We start from the raw sequence: 20,119 nt of genomic DNA, 5'->3' as shown, positions 1-20,119 counted from the left end.
TGTGATTTTCCTTGCGGTAAAGCGACAGGTGAATGTTGCACGGTAGCGAAGTCAAATTTAACTGCGAAAACGAAACCAAATATTGTGAGTTTCAGAGTTTCTGGATTCTCCATAAGCATCAGGGAAGGGGGAAAATGAGATGAATGATGAAAAATGACGAGGAAACAAAATGGGAAAGAAACTTGAAAATGAAGGTTGGTTCGGTAAAAAGCAAAGCCAGTTATCTTTTTATGGGTCTGTTCTGTGTCAGAAAAGGTTCGAGCAGCTTTGACTGCGTACAATAAATTCTTATGGTTAGGTCCTTCCTCAAACTATATATATGTATCGGGAGCTTAGTCATTATATATTTCGTGTGCTTTTATTTCATATTAAATTTGCAGTATATTCGTCATTTGTCTTTTTATTGTTTCTTTCACTTTCCTACGTTGATCTCTCTAGATTCTCACTAATTACTAATTTATTGAGAAGTCTAATAGTCTAAAAGGACAGCCCACACAAATTAATTAAAGAAAGAAAACGATGTTTTCCCAAACCCATGTCATTGAAGAAAATGTATCTGCAAGCAACAATCTTCTAACGAGTAACGATTGTTTTAAATTTGATCAAACATATATTCAGACTTTTAAACTTGATACGAACTTTCATTTAACATTTAAAATAGATGGGGTTCATTTTAAACACCTAAAGTAGCCTCTAATTGTGTCATTTTGACACTTTTTTAACAATCAACATAAATAAGAGTGTAAGGCTCCATTTGGCTTTTTTAAGATTCAGACGTCTAAATCTGAATGCACATCTGAATGATTAAGATGTTGTCTCTAGATCTAAAAATTGAATGATTAAAACTGTTTGTTTTTCAACATCTAAAATTCGTCCCATTTTACCCGTCCCAAATTGACTAAGTTGATGTCCCATTTTACTTATCAAGATAAGACAAACTTTCCTTTCCATGTTTTACCCTTTGTATTAATTATCTTTTCTTTATATTAAAATGTAAACATCATTTAATAGGATTACTTTGATAAACTAGCCATGTTATTTATTATTTTTCTTAATTGTTGTGCCATTTCAATTTGGGACAAGTAAAATGAGACGGAGGGAGTATTTAGTTTAACAAATGCACTCGACACTCGTGATGATGTGGCAAAACAATCAATCAAATAACTACACATGTCATTTTAAATAAAACAAAAGAAAAAACTATTTAGTTTAACAGCCCCCAACCCTGCGTCGACCTCTCTCTCTCTTTGGATACAAATAAATTTTATTTCGTTATGAAATTGGATGTGTCTGATTGTTCAATTAGAATAGAAGGTTCGCTAATAGTTTACATTTAATGGTGGTGATTTGGTGTTTCGAGAATTGAAGCGGATGAGAGTAACGGTTTGTTACTGGTATTTGCGGAAATGGTTTGAGGGTTTTACGGGTTGAAAATGTTATAATGATGGTGTTATTGTGGAGGTGCCGGAGTTGATTGGTCGGAGAAGAGGTTGTGAGAGTGTAACTGGTGAGGTCAACAATGGAGTAACTCAAAAATCAAGCATTAAATAGCTTTACACCTTTATTCACCATTAAAGAAGTTTAAATTTTACGAAATAAAAATGACTGGCTAAAAATGGAGAAGAAGATGAAGAAAATAAGAGGCATAAAAATCGTTCAAATAAGTTTCTCACACACTTTGATACACTCATTTTCCCATATCAACAAAAGGTGTCAAAATGATACAGTTGATGTCTAGTAAACTATTCTAAGAAAAATTCAAATCTGTTCCGTTCGAATATTGATTGATCTTGATTTGACATGGTTTACACGTTACTAATTCCCAGAAGAGTTAATATCTCCATTAGCTAAACTCTTTCTTACCCTGCCTTTAAATTCATATTTTGTTCATACACAATTAACAAAGGCCTTTTCGATATATATTGCAATAAAGTAAGAATTCATGTCAAATTTAAATTGTTTTTAATTTTTTAATATAATAATATGATTCACTTAGTTTTCTTTAATTATTTCAATTATTTTTAAATTCAATTGTTTGTTACATTCATGTCACTACATGAAAGGTTGTTTCATAAGTAGTAACTTGATTTTCAATTGGAATGAATTAAAGGTGATGAACAACTTCTGAATTTTGATGAATTAGAGATGAAAGTAATAAAGCAATACAAGTATAAAGTCTATAAAAATTGCTTTTGGATTGAAGGGGAGGGGGAGAGAGCATAAGTGAGGGATAGTTTTTAAATTATATTTTTATGGAAGGTGGGTGAAAATGGAAAATAAAAGTAACCACATATTCAAAAAGGTAAATATTAAACAACAAATGTTAAAGTTGAAAAAAAAACAAACAAATGTTAAAAAGGAAACTATCATAATCATAATAATACTAATAACTAGTAAATTTGTCATAATAATATTATGAAAATTTACTAAATAAGTTAGAAAAATATTTTAATAGAGATTCTTAATTAGCGGAAAATAAGTTAATTATCATGCTTTCCAATTATCAAAAATATTATCAACTCATCATATTAAATTAAATGAATGTTAAAAGCCATTACTTGATTGAAAGAGTGAAATTTATAGATTTGTGAGAAGGTGAGTTTATTAAAGATAGAGTTAGACTCTAATTTTTTTTTTTAATAATTTCTTATCGAATTTAGTTTCCATTTTTGATTTTCTCGTTTAATGAGATTCGAGTCTTGCTATTTTTATTTTTCAAGTTACATCTTAATCTCATTACAAAATGAAATTAGCTATTTTTTTTTTTTGCGTCTTTTCCTTTCAAATCAATGTACTTGTACGATCAAATAAAATCCATATATTTATCCAAACATTATCCTATATTTTAAGTAAAAATATATAATCACAAATAACATCTTCTCCTGTCAACAAAATGTCCATCCAACTAATAAAAAGTTGACTACTTTCTTCTTTTTAAAATAGTTAGCGCTTGTTGATTTGTCACTTATTTTTAAAAAAATGTTTTTGAAATTTATTTTACTACATTAATTTTATTAATTATATTTTAATAATATAAATTTAAATATATACACTTTATTGAGTCATTTAATAATAAGAATAGTATTACAAAATATAATAAAATTTTCATAATTTCATTAAAAATTTTCAGAATAGTTAAATTTTTTTTAAAAGAAGTCAACCATTTTGAAAGGAAAGCAAATCTTAAAATTTTCTTATAATAATTTATCTTATTATTGATTCTAAGCCGGGATCTATCGAAAATAACCTCTCTATTTCATTTGAGTTAGTGTTATGGTCGACGTATACTCTACCCTCTTTAGATCCGGCTATATAAGAATACACCGAGTGTATTGTTATTGTAATAATTTACCTTAGCTTAGATGTAGTAAAAATAAAAAATCCAAATTTTGACCAAAGATGACTTAATTTAAAAAAAAAACGAATGAAAAACAGTAGAAACATAAATTCACACACACAGTAGATAGATTCTCACATATATATACGCACAACACATGTAAGTGAGAAGGAAAAATCTAGAAATTTTCATACTATAGAGAGAGAAAAAGTGAAAATGTCTTCATTTGATGCGTTCAGTATGGACGGTGACTCACCGGCACCGGCGACATCAACTCCGTTCGACGACGGAGACTACGGCGGTGGTTCTTACACCGCCGATACGCCGCCGTTCCACAGCTCTGGAGGTGGATTCGGTGGAGACTATGAGGAAGTGACGGTGGAACATGTATCTCATACCGTCGACAGTCCCGATCCCTACGGGTTCGGGTCGGGGTCGGGTCAAACCGATTCGTTTGGAGCTCCGATCTCGAATGGGAATGGTAAGGCCTACGATCTAGGTGAAGATTCTGAAGGAATTTTTAGCTCTGATGGACCTGTTCTTCCTCCACCGAATGAAATGCGTGAGGAAGGTTTTGCACTCCGTGAATGGCGAAGGTTTGTTCTACTTTATTCCTATTTTCGCGAATTTATTTTGATCTAAAAATGAAAATATATTGAATTTAAGCTGTTCATTAAGATTTTTAACTAAAATTGATAGATCTATTGTTTATTGTTAAGTACGGTAAATGGCAGATCATTGATGAGATCAGTTTTATTCCAAAGTTCCTAAGCTATATAGTGATTCCTTTTTTTTTTTGCGGGCGTTAAACTGTAATTAAATTCTGGAACTTTTGTTTTTGTATAGTTAGATTTGCAGATCTAAGGTTATACTAGTAGATCTGTTAGTTTGTGTTTGCGCTTAATTTTAGGAGTTTCAGCGGTGTGAGATAGTGATCACTGTAATCTCAGAAAAGTGAGTAAAAAAGGAAAAAAGAAAATTTGAATGTTGTAGGTTTTACCATTTGGAGTACTTAATTGCCATTCACCTTTTACCTGAGATCAATGTATTTGAGAATGTTATTGGTCTCGATTTTATTGTATTAATTGTTGTCAAAACTACTGCGTTTAGTGCGATTGGACAAAATAGTAAGGTTTTAGTAAGTTATTAGTGCTAAAATTGAGAAAAGCTTGAGTCAAGACACTCATAATGTTTTTTGACTACAACTAATTAGGTTATCTTTAGACTAAATAGTTATTGTTAGAGCTAGAATAAACTCCTGGTATTGGTTCATGGATTGTCCCGCATAGGGAAAAAACTTTAAAAAGTTTCAATTGAGATATACGTAAGCTGGTAATATGTTTAAATCTATTTACATGTCTTTATTAATTTTCTCACTTAGAAGTTAGAAGGATCAAGTCCAAAGTGCTGAACTATTTTTTACGAGTAAGTGTTTTATAAATCACGGAGGCATCAAGAAGATGCATAATTACAAAAGAGGAGATATCAGCTCATATAAAGGTGACAAAAACCTGTCATAAGTTTAAAGATTGCTGAACTATTTCATCACTTGACATCATACGTAATATTTTCTGGATTGAGAAAGATTTAACTTATTTGATTGAAGGAGCTGTATGTGTAAAGAGAAAATCAGAAACAAATCTGACTGGTTCTTGGATGAGATGATATAGAGTTCGGGATTAGGGGTTGAATTTCATTGGCAAATTTATTATTTGAATTTATTTCTACAAGTACTAAGAGATAGTGTATTCTTGAGAACTTTAGAAAATGTCAAGTCATGGTTTGGTGGCTTATTCTTTATTGAGAGTAAGTGGTTATGTACAATTTTTCCTTTGGTATTCGCCATTTATTTGGAAAATTGGTTTGAGGGCTTTAGCATAAAGGGATTAGGGGTTAAGACGTAGGGGCCAGCATGGGGTGATGCGTGTTATTGACAAGATTAAAACCAGTCTTCTATTTCTAGTCCACATCTGTTCATCTTTATAGGGAAATCATACAAAATATTTCTCTTGTATTTTAATAACAACATAATACCCAGTGTGATCCCACAAATCGGGTCTAGGAGGGTGGATGCATACCTTTCTTAGGGGCTGTTTTCGATAGATCATCGGCTTAAGAAAAGCATTTTTAGTACAGTAAAATCAGTTGTATAATCAGGATTAGAAAATTACAACTACATCTTTGCATCTCAATCAGAAAAATTACACGGTGTTGAATCTGGTTGACATGATTTTACTTCATGTGTTTCACTTGGTCAGCATTCACCGCCGTCAAGATTTTCTTGGTTAAAAAAATAGGCTTGGTCCATTATTCACCAAGTTTTTGATTCTTGGTTTTCTCCTTCTTTTTTTACTGAAATTTTCTGTGTTTATAGTTAGTTTATGCATTCTTTTCCCTTATGTGTTCCTTTCTTTACTAAAGCACAAGTTTAATTGCCTCTTGCATGTAGAGTCCCGTTAGATTTGTCTTTTTTTCTAATAGCCTTTGATAAAAATGAAGTGCAATTGCAAGTGTAACAATTCTGGGGGTTTAGTTTAGAGAAAAGAATGAGCGACGACTTTGTATAAGGAGGTGAGGTGTTGAACAACAAAAAAGGAACTACTTTGTTTCTGGAGAGGAGTATTTCCTTGAGAGGATTCTGTCTATCTAGACGATGAGTCGTTTTGCCAGATTAAATGAAAAAGAAGAAAATAAAAAAAATATCATTAGAACAGCACATGCCTCTTTTTTGGCTAGATTTTTCGATGTCTAGTAGTTGAAATGAAGAAACTGAGCTGTCATATGTGTGTAGGGTGCCACATGAGTCTGACAATTTTGAGGTTTATATTTGGCATAGGATAGAACAAATTAAGCGTTTGTGCAATATTTTCCAGGATTATTGGAAGGGTTCGTATATATGTGTTGTTAACCTCTGTTTTCATTTGTTTTTCGTTTTTGGATGCAGGCAAAATGCTATCCGCCTTGAGGAGAAGGAGAAGAGAGAAAAGGAAATCAGAAACCAAATTATTGAGGAAGGTGAAGAATATAAGATAGCATTCTATGAGAAAAGAAATCTCAATATTGAGACCAATAAGACAACTAACCGCGAGAGAGAGAAGGTGAAGCTTTAGGGGAGTTATATTTGGTCAATTATAGTCTCTCTTACAAACTAGAGTTATATTTGATCCTCCTTGCTCTTTTCTGTATATCTAACTTTGACAAGTTCTTTTCACCCCTCCCCCGTGACAGTTGTACTTGACTAATCAAGAAAAGTTCCATAAAGAAGCTGACAAGCAATATTGGAAAGCCATAGCAGAGCTCATTCCCAAGGAGGTGCCCAACATTGAGAAGAAGGGAAGGAAGAAGGATCAAGACAAGAAGCCATCTATCACTGTTGTCCAAGGGCCTAAACCTGGGAAACCTACCGATCTTTCTAGGATGCGCCACATACTGCTCAAGCTTAAGCACACCCCGCCACCTCACATGATACCACCCCCTCCTGCTCCTGCCAAGGACGCCAAAGTTGGGAAGGATGGAAAAGACGCCAAGGATGCCAAAGCCGGGAAGGATGGAAAAGACGCTAAGAATGCTAAAGATGCAGCACCAAATGGAACTTCAGATGCACCTCCCAGTGATACCACAGTTGCTCAGACATCAGAAGAACCTGCCGCTGCGGAATGATCGGCTTTCTGCCTAATTTCTTAGTCTTTGATGTTGTAATGTGTTATTATCCTCTTACAGAATACTCTTTCCTTTATGAATTTTGTATCACTTCTACATTCTGTGCCATTCTACTACCTATTCTATTGGTTCGTGACAAACAATAACTGCATTTTGTTGCGTTGGATTTCTGAGTTTGTTTATTGTACTATTTAGGTCTTTCTTTGTTGGAGGTGCATTCATTATTTTCTTGTTTGCAGAACCGTTATGTTTCTTGAAAGTTGATTTGGTGGTTAAACATTACGATCCTTTTCTAGCCCAGATTTTCATTAGTGGTCTTGCATGTGCGTTGGTCTTATCACTCTTATTGGTGTAGCGCGTTTGGTATCGTGGAAAATATTTTAACAAAACATCTGTTTTTTTACGTTTAGTTGGGTATCAAAATATTTAAGAAAATTTGTGTAGGAAAGTAAACTTTTTAAGTGTCATTGTGCTATCTCCTTCCCGCTCCAACAACCATCCTCCAACAAAATGCACTCGACCCCTCCCCCCCCGGCCCCCTACTCATTCCCTTAATATTTATGTATTTTTAATAAAATATTTTACTACATAGGGAAGGGGCACAGGGAAGAGATTACAAGGTGGGAAATCAAACTTTTACCAACTAGATAAAACTTTTAATTAGTCAAGCAAAGCTATTAAAAACTTTGCTAGTATTGGTCTAGATTATTAATTTACAAATAATATTTTTTACTTGCCAAATATCAAATAGTGCATGAAAAAATCACTTATTAAAAATATTTTTTGTAATGAACATTTTATTCGTAGCAAACATGACCTTAATTGAAAATCAAAGTTCAGTATTCTCTCTCAAAGCCAAAAGGTAAGACAAAAGGAAAATAAAAAAGGAACAAACGCACGCAGGATTGTTTGAATTAACGGGATATGAATCAAAATTTTATGTCACAGCAAACAGACCTCTTCAAGGGCTCAAACATTTCAAATAAAATCCATCATCTTACATGTCATTTACTGAGTTCGTATTCTTTCACTTGCTAACAACATCGCACCCAATATTTATACCGAACTTTCAAGATATGTTCTATCCTTCACATTTATCATCCAAGTATAGTCATGTGCTAAGTACTCTCAACTTTATTTTGTAACTGCTAAAATTTTATAGTGACGTTTGAGTGGTGAAAGTACAATGCAATGATATTTCTTGAGCCATGTCTACACATAAAAAGTTGGATATGAATGCAATCATAATCACCTATACTACCTGTCAGAAAAAAATAATAATAACGTAAAGAAAGGACCTAAGAAGTTGGATATGAATGCAATCATAATCACCTATTCTACCTGTCACAAAGAAAATAATAACGTAAAGAAAGGACCAAAAAATTGAGGGAAAACGTATAGAACAACAGTAATTAAGGATAAAACAAAAATATAACACATGAATTGCTGGAATTTTGTCTTTAACAATATCTTCCTATATCACTAGTTCTGCAATATCAATCTTCTCTCAACTTAGATGGCATTCGTTTGAAACTTTCTAAAATTTGAGTTTGCAAACTCAATGTTTGATTGATGTGAAAAAGTGTCTGAACTACATTTTCAGACTCAAATATTTCAAGAACTTTAGAGACTAGTTTTCGACTCTTTGAAATACTAAATCTGGAATCAAAATTGTTCATCCTTTTTTTTTTTTTTGTGTGTGTGAAAACTCCAAAATAAAGAAGTCTGCAAACTCAATCCTTGAAAATCTCAAACAAACGTCACCTTAAGCTGCAAACAATCTACTGGGAAGAGTGATTCACGTCCTGATCAGCAAGGATGATTATCTAGGGGTCACCTGAGTGATTGTGAGGGGTGAAAAACTTTGTTGACTAGTACTGCATTCAGACAACTTCAATTTTGATCGCGTACTTTCTCCTCCATAATCTTCGAAGAAACCAGGTGGTGTAAGTTCTTTCTCATTTAGCTGTATATTTCTCGAAAGCATCTCAATAACCTGGCTCATCATTGGTCTTCTGTTTGAATTTGCTTGTGTGCAGAAGAGAGCTACCTTGATGTACCTGACCACTTCTTTTTCCGGGAAATCGTCTAGTTCTTCATCCACCAACTCCAATAGCTTTTCCTCTTGATAGAGCCGCCAGGCCTGATGCAATAAATCGTACTTCTGTCATTTCGATCACTTGGTATGAGGGACAAAAGGGTAAGTGAGAAATTGCATTTACAAATAGCTAATCCATTTCGGAACTTATCGTACTCTTAATATATCTTCAATTTGAAGAACTGGCTAGTCATACATTTGTGAGATTCAGTTGTATTGTGATACAAGATGAATCATGCAACACATTACTGATGCTACACCACGAAAAGAATGCAATACTAAGAAGAAATTAAGGAACTTAGAACAATCTGACCCACCCATTCAAGGAGTGACTTTTTATCGCTTTGCCAAATACTGCTGCTGCTGCTCCTGCCACTCACTATTTCAAGTATTAGGACCCCAAAACTGTAAACATCAGCCTTCATCGTTAATTGTCCGCCTAATACATATTCAGGTGCCAGATAGCCACTGCTTGGGAGAGAGAAAAAATTTAAAAAGTCAGATACTTGCCTCCAGCAAATCTTTTGGAGGGTGCTTGGTATCACAGATTAAAGCTAGTCCTTTTGAATCTGCCATTGATGTACTTGACAAATATGCATACAAGAGTAAGGTTAAAATCATGTTCTCGATAAATGGCGAGTTTTAACATAGTCTTTTGATGGTTGAGAACTGTAGAAGGTCAGACATAAAACAGCGTGAACTTAAAAGAAAAAGGAAAAAACTATAAGATGCATACATTGTGCTTATATACAAGCATGGCTAATCATTTTATGCTCAATTTAGTGACATCAACGCTTGAAGATTGTTGCAAATAGAACCAATTTCCTAGCTTCAATGATCATGACTGTTTTTGGACAAATTTTGCTCAACTAGTTGTCTAGTTCTTTTGTTTATCACTTAACTGTACACAGGCGCATAGCGCATAGCACATAGCAGTACTGAAAAAGGGAAAAAACGATATTATGTTCTACCCAGATGAATTTCTTATTTTATTTTCTACCAAGATGCTAAACGTAAACATAATCCTTTTGATTGAAACAACTAGTATTTAAAAACCACCCGTAAATACTTCAACATTTTCCATATATAACCAAAGTTATAGTAGCATTCTTTGCTTTCATATAGTATGTTAACCAATACAGATCATCAAGAAATTGAAATTTTCAAATGCTCACATAATTGTTTACAAATGATTCCAAAGATTTGGAAAAGAAATAATTAGTCTACTTTATTCTTTATTGTAGTTTCTTTTTGTTAGTGTTTCTTTTTTGCATCTGTCAACTATATATAAAATTTTAAAACATAGTTTGCATTGCTTACTTCAATTTTCTTGCTTTCTCTTTATCTTGATTTGCAGAATAGTTCTTTATTTGTTAGCACACCTCCTATTAAGTTTACTTTCAAACTTTGTACTAGGGAAACTGGCTTTGATTGACTTATGAAAGAAGGTTAAAATTTGTGTGTTTATCACTGGTAGGACTGTGACTTACTTTGCAATGTTATAAACCCATTTAATGTATTGCTTTGTGAGTTCACGAGATGACAACATAATTTTCAACTTTCTAAGTAAAAGTAGTTACGTTTCAAAAATTTATATGTGCAGCTGGATTATTTTCAGGATAGCAGCACTAACCACAAAATATAGATGAATTGACTTCTCATTTAATCATATATATATGTGTACAATGAAATCTAACTATAAATATTTGTTCACATGTTTTATCTACCAGTTCCCTTTTTTACTTCATGAAATACAATCTAATCAGCTGCAGTGAAGAAACAAACTAATTCACTCAGGCTCATTTTAACCTCAAATAATTTCTAATGACTCCTCCATGTCCATACCGCTCCCATTCACTCAGAAGACTCAGCATTAGGCATAGTAGGTAGGGTCAAATATTGCTTCCGGGCCTAAAAATCTTAGTACTTTTTTCATATTTGATTCGACTCTTCACCCAAAGATAAAACAGTCACCACAACAAGTAGCAATCCCGAACCCAAAAAGAAAAGAACGAAAAAGGACTCTAGTTATATGAACTTGTCACCCGTGAAAGCTTCATTTTTACTTTCTTACTTCATTGCATTCATTTCCGGACATTGTTTCCCACTTCTTTTTATTTTAAATACAATTATAGCATCTCATCGTATCATAACTATTGATTACACCCTAAAACCCAATGAAGCCATAAAAAGGTCCATTATTCAGCAATGCATAATATAGAGAGATTCAACTACAGTTTCAGAGGAAAACGTACGTTGTTCCTGCTATCTTTGTGCTGATATGAGTGATGTTATCTGGGAAAAGTTTGGCAAGACCAAAATCTCCAATTTTTGGTGTATAATTCTTGTCAAGAAGAATATTACTAGCTTTTATGTCCCTGTGCACTATATGTGGCACTAGCTCTTCATGTAGATACGCAATACCTTGAGCGGTACCCAAGCAAATAGTAGCCCTTTTTCCCCATTCTAACTTAATTCTAGTCCCTGAACCTGCAAAGGTAAATACCATTATCAGCCATTCCATAATTCTGAAGTTAATCCTTTATTTCACCGGAAGTTGGGCAATTACCAAACAGTGCTTGATCAAGACTTCTGTTTTCCAGATATTCATAGACCAAAATCCGGTTATTTCCGTCAGCACAGCGTCCAATTATCTCAACTAGATTTGGATGTTTAACATTTGATATTGTCTCAATTTCTGTCAAAAACTCCCGCAAACCCTGCCTTGATTCTGCTGCAAGTGTCTTCACAGCTATTTCTTTTCCTTTTTTTAGAGTTCCCTGCAAATTGCTTTCGAGTTAAAAACCAGCACCAATAACCATATCAGTTTAATTCAAGACATGATTTTTTTAGTTACTAAAGTCTTAACCTCAGAAGCAAAGCCAATTACCGTACTACACAGCTCTTTAAGAAAGGGGAGATAATAATGAAAATCAAACAACAGAACTGAGAATTTCAGGAAATACGCCTGCTCGTATTACTTAAAATAAACCCTAACATCCAAGAATGTAACATTGTAATCAGGACTATGCAAAAGACACAAAAATAAGTTGTCAATGCATAAAACTGCGGCATGAAAGAGCATGAGATGCGTTCATTGAGCAGAGCTGTACCTTGTATACTGTGCCAAAACCGCCTCGCCCTATTTTATTAGACTGGTTGAAGCTGTTGGTTGCTAATCGTAATTCATTAAATGAAAAATTCTTTGTGTTTGAAATGGAGTCACCTGCCAGAAATAAAAGATACTTATGGTATATGAAAATGCAGAATAGAGATCAATTATCTTATTTGCTGTGTATAAATTGAGGTGAAAGAAATTTAAGCAGCAGTTTTTTTCTAAAGGCATCTAATTAGGACCAAGAACACAATGAATGGCATCAAATATTCATGTGAAATTAGACACTGAAATTTCACACTACTCAGTATAGTTAAACTCGTTTATCATAACAAATAACACAAACACAACACACCGGAATAATAGCCTGATAGATAAGTAGGAAATACACTTGACTACACTCGGAATTCTACTCTTGACCCTTACATTGAACCTGCCAATTTATTGTCTCCGAGTATCTTCCGTATTTCAAGATGGGCCGCCTTGATTTACTTGAAACAAGCTCTAGAGAAGACATTCAAGTAATCCAGAAAAGTATTTTTTTTTTTTTGCATTGCCGTTACTTACACCTAAGTTGAAGATGGTGTGCAATGCATCTCCAAAGTACTAATAATTTCTGGTACAGCTGTGAGCATTTTGTATTATTTTCTCATTACTTCACCCTCAATCCATCTGATGTATGTAAACCATAATATTGATTCCCACTTTCATAAGCCTTGAAACTTGCATATCATGCTCAATCTACTCATTTATGGTTATCGTATGACATTTGCTATAGTTCTTAAGTTTGTCATTCCAGCATATTTTTTTCTTAACATATGCATGTTTTTACCTTCATCCCTTTACTTTCAGTCAAGGGGAGCAAAAGAAAGTCCAACTTACCTCCATTCTTGTATTTGACAGATGTTTTGAATGATTGTTCAGGTTTGTGAAGCGAAGTGTTTAAAGGAGCTCGTATTATTGCAACACAAAAGAAATTGATGGTATTGCAGCATATATTTATGCGGTGGCATTTGACAGCACATTGAGTTTAAAATGTTTTATTGATATGTATATTATAGGGAAAAGGGTCAAATTTGCCCTTGTACTATATTTGAAGTTGCGCAACTTTAACCTCCCCACTAACAAGGACAAGAACCAAAAGTGTAACAGAGACAAAATTGCTCAATTCTGGATATTAGAAGGGTGTTTTTGATCATTTTTCCTATACGTAAATAAAACGAACTTATCAAAACCACCTATATTTTCTTCCACTGTCCTGAATAAAACATAAATCAAGTTAACTTATGATATTTTTTGACTAGGCAAGTTCATAACAGTGTCATTCCCTCACACATTATGAACATGAGTGTCGATGCCAATGACATAATCCTCTAAAACCAAATAAATCCATAAAACCAGAAAACAATTGATCAGCTACCATCCCAGTTCCTACTTACCTCCTGTATCGCTTGTATCATGATGAACAAGATCGCCACTCTTTTTCCGGGCACCAAAGAAGCAACAAGTCATGTCCAATTCCGTTTTGCAAGGACAAATATTCTAAATCAATTGATAGTGCCTCTTGATGAGTAAATTACATGTGAGCCTTCACCAGGAATACCAGCAAAACAAAGAAAGAAAAAAAGTTTCAACTTGTTAAACTAATTAGTATTAAGGCAGAACAATTTTTTCTCAGATGGATATTTTACTGCCTCAAAGAACAGCAGAAGCAGCACAAAAACATGTGCAGATAAATCAAACGCCAGTCTTTTAACGTGGAGCACAAATTTATATATAAAATTTTACTAAAAATTGCAACAAATAGTAAGTCTGAATCCATTGTTTTACAAATACAATGAATTCAATACTAAGAAATTCAAAAATTGAGCGCATAGAATTTTAATTCTGAATCCATCCCCTTCAAATGTGCATGACATATGACACACTGCTACTATTATCATAAACTGTAGTACAAAACTTTAGAATAATCAAAATAATTATGAGCTTTAAATTCAAATAAAAATTAATATACTTAACCCGAATTTTTTTTCATTGGAATTAAACTTGCCTACATATTAAAAAATGGGCAAAAAGTCAAAAGGCGAGGAATTAGATAGCTTAATGCGCTAAAACTAATCTAGGTTTATTTCCATCCATATGAAATCAAAATGATCATTTATGATAAACAATTTCAAGCTCTCAACTATAGCGCTTATACAGAACGAGCTACCAACACAGGGAGAGAGAAAAGAAAAAGAAAACCAAATTACACAAGATACAATAAAGCAGATTGCAGCTAAACTACACTCAAATCATAAATGATTCATTCCGTAACAGGAAGAAAGAAAAAAACTTAGAATAATACTTCTTAGTAATATACAAATTGCAAAACTTGTCATATCAATATAACGATGAAAAAAACTACATTTAAATTTATATGGTGAAAACAAAACTATAACAACTAAAAAGTCTTAGTACCTTGCTAGATTTGATTTCTCAACTGGTAATCCTATATGTTTGATTGGCCGGAGGGAAGGAAAATGGAGAATGAACAGAAGAATAAGAAGGAGGAGGATGGGAGAAGAGGCTTATTGATGTTAGAGTTGGGGGTGGTGGAGAAGAAGGAAAAGTAAAAAGAGTCGTCATTGTTGGCTATTTCTGTGTATTCATTATGATAGAGTTGTTTATCAACCGCGTTTCACGTAGATGGAAATATTGAGAGTGTTACAAGCAGAAAGCGACTCCCTCTACTTTCCGCTTGCTGCTTCTTTCCCACTTTCTTCAACCACCCCTTCCTCAAATAACATTAAACATTGCCTTTTTCTGGATTCCCATTCTCTTTTCAAAAAAATAGCAGCGAATGGGGCTGCGAGGTCGAAGGTTCGACTCTGAATTGGGAGCGCTATGGGGCCTTACCCGATGTGAATACGAATTAGTTGGGCTTCAATGTGGTACCGAACATCGGATGGAAAATTAAAAAAAAAAAAAACCTTTGAAAGTTCTTTTGGTGTAATTGATAAGGAGTAATAATTTTGAAATAAAATATAAGTTTATTTTATCTTATGTTTGATTGGAGGTGTTAATTTGTCATTATTTAATTTATAATAATGGAATAGATTATTCATATATATATATATATATAATGGAGACACTAATTTCGTGGAATATTTGAATGCATGAGATAACTTTGTTTATCCCAATCCCATACCAAATAACCCCTAAATATTTTGTCCGTTGAATTTATGAAAGTAAAATATATTTGATTAGACTAACAAAAAAAGACTTAAATTAATGATAGCTATCGATCAAAGTTGTGGCAAAAAAGGGTGAGGAAACAGTGACACCATATTACACTAATTTTACAAAATTCTAGTAATAGAAGTAATTTTTGATTTATAGTTGAACACTCTGATTAGGATTGTTAATTAAAAAGTCAAACTGTTAACTGTACTTCAATCAACCTAACAAAATTTTAATGAGTTAGGTAATGAGATACTATTAAAAGTGGGTAATAATAAGCTGTATCCAAATTAAAGTTTGACAAAATAGTTCATACACAACGATACAAGAACTCCTTAAAAATATTCAATGCATTTGTTTAATAAGGCCACTTCATTTATTTTATGGATGGTTAGTTAAAGTCTCGAGTTAAATTTGATCATTAATTAAATATTATGGATAGCAATATATTTTGTAATATTCAAACCCAGAGAAAGAAAGAAAAAAATAGCTACATTTCCATATGAATTATTTGAGTACTCTAGAACGTCAAAGTAGACTTCTGAAATCAAAGGAGAATGGCCAAATGTTAGTCTATTTTAATAAAATCAAATATTGGGGAAAAATTAATTTATAATTCTTGATTTTGGGTTTGATAATATTTTATTTCATAAAATTAATGATAGAAAATATATTAAAAATATTATTTTTTCCATAAGTTTCGTATCTCAATTATCACTTGTTTCATTTTTCTACTTTGATTCTCGTCATCTGAGTCTTATGACTTTGGTTTAGTAAACTCTAAGATTTTCTCCCCTAATAAACTTTGCTCTTTTTTATTTTTTGGACGATTATTTGTAATAAAAAGGTATTTAACGATTTTCATAATATTTGGATATTAATTTAATGTCTTTTTTTTCATATGCTCTCCAAATGGCTCCATGTGTAATGTGTTTTGACTTTTTATCAATTTGTGTGTTTGTAATAAAAGTATTATAGTAGGAGTAGTATATATTATTTTGTCGTTAGCGACCGAGTATCTTCAAATTAATGATTCTCCACCTAGTTTTGAAAGCTTCATTGGCAATTATAATTTGGATTTTGTTAAAGTCATTTTGGACTTTTTAATTGATTTTGATTTTAACAAGTCACATATTTGACTTTTACTCAACTGTATATCTGTATCAATTCACACCACAATTTTTAAAATAAAATATGGTTTTAACTTTAAGACAATATTGATTTGTATATTTCGTATTTAATATTTTGTACGTGTTTATTACATTACAATCATATGATTGTTTTGTTGTTTTCAACTTAATTAGATACAGAATCATTCATGCTTAATAAATTCAGAATTTGAACTAGAAAGCTTAAAATAAAATAAAATTAAAAGCATTGGGTTATGACTCGCGTTTTAGCTTAACTCAACTTAATTCATTTTAGCCCAAATAAGTACTTCAAAAAAGGAGTAATATGTTGATTTATTAATTTATTCATCTTAACTCGCTTAAATTCAATTCAGTTTATCCATTTAACACTTCTAATTTTGATTAAATTCAATCATTCTGGACTTTTAAATTTAAGAGATCTTATATTGACTTTTACCCAACGGTATCGCTATCAATTTCCACAACAACTTTCAAAACAAATTTAAAAAAAATTAAAAAAATTGGACTCTTTAGACAATACTAATTTGACACATGAATGAGTTACATGGGTGTTTGGGCCACAGGTGACAAAAGAGTTTTAAAATGAGGTGTAGGTGACACAAGTCTTACTTATTAGGTGGAGGTGACAATTACTTTATTATGGATTAAGAAAGTTGGGGAAGTTTGAAAATAACCCACAAATTTTTAAATTTATATTTTGATCCAAATGTTAGCCTATATAACGAAAAATAGAGGAAAAAAAAGACGTCTTTCTCTCTCTTCTCACCCTTTGTTGATTTCTCTCTCTTAGCGATTTTTGTTGTTCATTGTTGCTGCTGCTTCATTCATCATCTTCTACTTCATTATCATCTTCATCTTGTTCTTGTTGACCATTTGTTGTTGTTATCGCTACTGTTGCTATTTGACCAATTTCTTAGGTCAAATTTTGTTTCTAACATCACTTTCCACTTTGGCATTACTTTATAGGAGAAGTTGGTAAGTCAAATTATGATTTTTAGTTGAATTTGTCATCTGGGTAACTGCTATTGTGTTGTTGTTTTCCAACAATGGATAGAACCCAATCATGAATCCAACATAAAATCCATTTGTTTAAACAGATAAATCATCTGTTGCAACAGATGACACATCTGTTTCAAAGGAAGACTAATATGTTGGATTCATGTTTAAACAGATGGCTCATCTGTTGCAACATTTGACATATATGTTGCAACAGATTAGTTATCTGTTGCAATAGAACCTGAACACGATTCCAACATAGGTTACAACAGATTAATAACCTGTTGCATCAGGTAAGTCATCTGTCGCAACAGGTTAATTATCTGTTGCAACTGTCACTCATCTATTGAAATTAGTTTCAAAGGTGATTTAGTTTTTAGTTATAACATCAATTCCAACAAGCGATTCATCTGTTGCAATGGATATTCAGACCCGTAACATGAATCCCAACAAGTAAGAATCTGTTGCGACTCATCACTTACCTGTTGCACAGATAACACATCTGTTGGGATTCATTCAAGGCACTATGAAATCACTATCAACTTTTTTTAACAAATGACTTTATTTAGGTACCACTAATAGAGGGATTAATAACAATAGGGGTGGATTGTCATGGTCATTGGGTCGAGAAGAGCAATCGATATGTATGACATTGGAAAGAGGGTGAAATACTAGAGACGATAGCTATAACAGTCCAAAGTGATGTTTCGTATGATAATTTTGTGAACTTAATCATTAGCTTTTGTGGACTGACTTGTCAACCGAAAGAATTCGTCATCAGCTACATGCACAACTTCTTTGAAAATCAGAGGGTACTGTCTTTCAATATAACTGATCAGGTTCGGTTGCGTTCTTATCTAAGTGATTCAACCAGGCCATTGTTAAGGGTATACATGGTTGAAAAGACGAGAGAGAATGAGAGCCAGAACGTAAAAGAAGAAGAAGAAAAAGAAGACTTCTTTGATGATAGGTTGGATGATCTAGACATGAATATTCTAGATGATGATCAAACACCTACGCCCGTTGATGCGACCAATACGATGTGCAGTTCTTCTCAATAGACACAATCTGGAAATCTTCAAGACGACGGGACCGACTTTTTTATTGGAATGTCATTCAAGGACAAGAATGAACTATCTAAAACTTTGTTTATTTCTTGCGTGAAAAAAGATTTCAAAATAAAGAAGTTGATTAATTCGAGCAGTGTCTTTTGCTTCAAATGTGCTAATTCGAACTACAAGTGGTGGTTGACAGCGGTGAAGTACGAAAGTTCTGATAGATTCGTCATTCATAAACATGAAAAACATCACACATGTGGTTCAAAGCACATCTCGGGTCAAAATCCTCACGCCACGGCAAAGGTCCTCGGTGAATATTTCAGGAGTAGTTTCCCCGATGGCAAAGGCCCTTCAACAAGGCTTATGGCCAGTCAACTCCTTACGGATTTGGGTGTCTTGGTCAGTTATTGGAAGGTATATACGGTCATGGGGATTGCAAAGGACCTGGTTCGGGGGACACTCGAACATGGGTATGAAGTCTTGGCTGCTTAACATTACATGATTGAGTCCAAAAATCCCGAAAGTAAGACGACATTGCATCTGGATGAAAATGGAAGGTTCAAGTACTTTTTTGTATTCTATGGTGCTTGGATTCAAGGTTTTTGACGTTTGAGAAAAGGCATAGCCGTCGACGGTACCTTATTGAGGAGCAGGTATAATGGAGTTCTGCTAGCGGAGGTGGCACAGGATGCGGAGAATCACATCTTTCCTGTCGCTTTTTGTGTAGCGGACAAGGAATGTGGTGCCTCTTATAGATTTTTTTTAACAACTGCGACGCTGCATCGAAGATACTGAAGAGTTGTGTTTTGTATCGAATAGGCATCCAAGTATTCCAAAGATGGGTTTACTTTTCTTTACTTCAGCTTACTTTGGTTGTTGCATTAGACATCTTGGAGAGAACATTCGAAACAACTATCACAACGAAAGAGTCGTCACCCTTTTTTATAGAGCAGGTAAAGCATAATGAATAATATATTAAAAGTGCGAACGCCCTTAGAAAAGTGGATCGAACTTTTTGTCCTTCATTAAAAGACTCTCCTTTAAATAAAATCTTCTTTTCATCTTTTTTCTCCAATTAATTTTCTCAAAAATAAATTATTTCCACTTACTTTTCCTGAAAAATTGGCTGGGCTGCATGAATTGAGTTTGGGTATGACACTTTATCTCCAAAAATACATAGAAAAAACTTTTATTTTATAAATAAATTATGTGACTTTTACACCCAAAATTAAAAAAAAAAAACAACCCCCCCCAATAGAATGCTATGTGATCTTTTGCCAACAAAAGTAATTAGTATTTTATTTAACTCATTAATCCTTTACTTCTACAAAAATACTCATTGCCAATAATAGTATTTTTTTTTCTCTCAAGTTTGTTTCTACGCCTGATTTTCAAGTTGTCTTTGTCATTAAATCTCTCCTTTCAAAATTTTTGCAGATTGTGTGTTATTAGTTGAATAATCTATTTATTTTTTGTGGCAAA

General features: G+C 33.1%; 2 protein-coding genes across 2 annotated transcripts; one reads left to right on the top strand and one right to left on the bottom strand.

The window, feature by feature from the left end:
* Positions 1-3,471: 3,471 nt before the first annotated feature.
* On the top strand, positions 3,472-7,163 carry LOC107859415 (clathrin light chain 1). The gene is made up of 3 exons (XM_016704420.2): positions 3,472-3,933; positions 6,282-6,435; positions 6,566-7,163. The coding sequence occupies exons 1-3, from the start codon at positions 3,554-3,556 to the stop codon at positions 6,995-6,997; spliced, it is 966 nt and encodes a 321-aa protein (XP_016559906.1). The 5' UTR covers positions 3,472-3,553; the 3' UTR covers positions 6,998-7,163.
* Positions 7,164-8,120: 957 nt separating this feature from the next.
* On the bottom strand, positions 8,121-15,091 carry LOC107859416 (cold-responsive protein kinase 1). The gene is made up of 7 exons (XM_047406954.1): positions 14,671-15,091; positions 13,650-13,798; positions 12,209-12,321; positions 11,665-11,875; positions 11,351-11,585; positions 9,413-9,563; positions 8,121-9,140 (listed from the first exon to the last, which is right to left on the bottom strand). The coding sequence occupies exons 2-7, from the start codon at positions 13,720-13,722 to the stop codon at positions 8,820-8,822; spliced, it is 1,104 nt and encodes a 367-aa protein (XP_047262910.1). The 5' UTR covers positions 13,723-13,798; positions 14,671-15,091; the 3' UTR covers positions 8,121-8,819.
* Positions 15,092-20,119: the final 5,028 nt, after the last annotated feature.

This window comes from Capsicum annuum, chromosome 2, assembly GCF_002878395.1.
Source record: "Capsicum annuum cultivar UCD-10X-F1 chromosome 2, UCD10Xv1.1, whole genome shotgun sequence".
Lineage (NCBI taxonomy): Eukaryota > Viridiplantae > Streptophyta > Magnoliopsida > Solanales > Solanaceae > Capsicum > Capsicum annuum.
This window is presented reverse-complemented; position numbering and strand designations above follow the sequence as displayed.

Excerpts from the sequence above, each read along its gene's own strand:
- LOC107859415 (XM_016704420.2), top strand. The coding sequence starts at position 3,554 with ATGTCTTCATTTGATGCGTTCAGTATGGACGGTGACTCACCGGCACCG. Across the intron at positions 3,934-6,281 it reads GCACTCCGTGAATGGCGAAG|GCAAAATGCTATCCGCCTTG; the intron begins GTTTGTTCTACT and ends TTTTGGATGCAG. Across the intron at positions 6,436-6,565 it reads CTAACCGCGAGAGAGAGAAG|TTGTACTTGACTAATCAAGA; the intron begins GTGAAGCTTTAG and ends CCCCCGTGACAG.
- LOC107859416 (XM_047406954.1), bottom strand. The coding sequence starts at position 13,722 with ATGACTTGTTGCTTCTTTGGTGCCCGGAAAAAGAGTGGCGATCTTGTT. Across the intron at positions 11,876-12,208 it reads GTTTTGGCACAGTATACAAG|GGAACTCTAAAAAAAGGAAA; the intron begins GTACAGCTCTGC and ends AGCAATTTGCAG. Across the intron at positions 9,564-11,350 it reads ACAAAGATAGCAGGAACAAC|TGGCTATCTGGCACCTGAAT; the intron begins GTACGTTTTCCT and ends TCTCCCAAGCAG.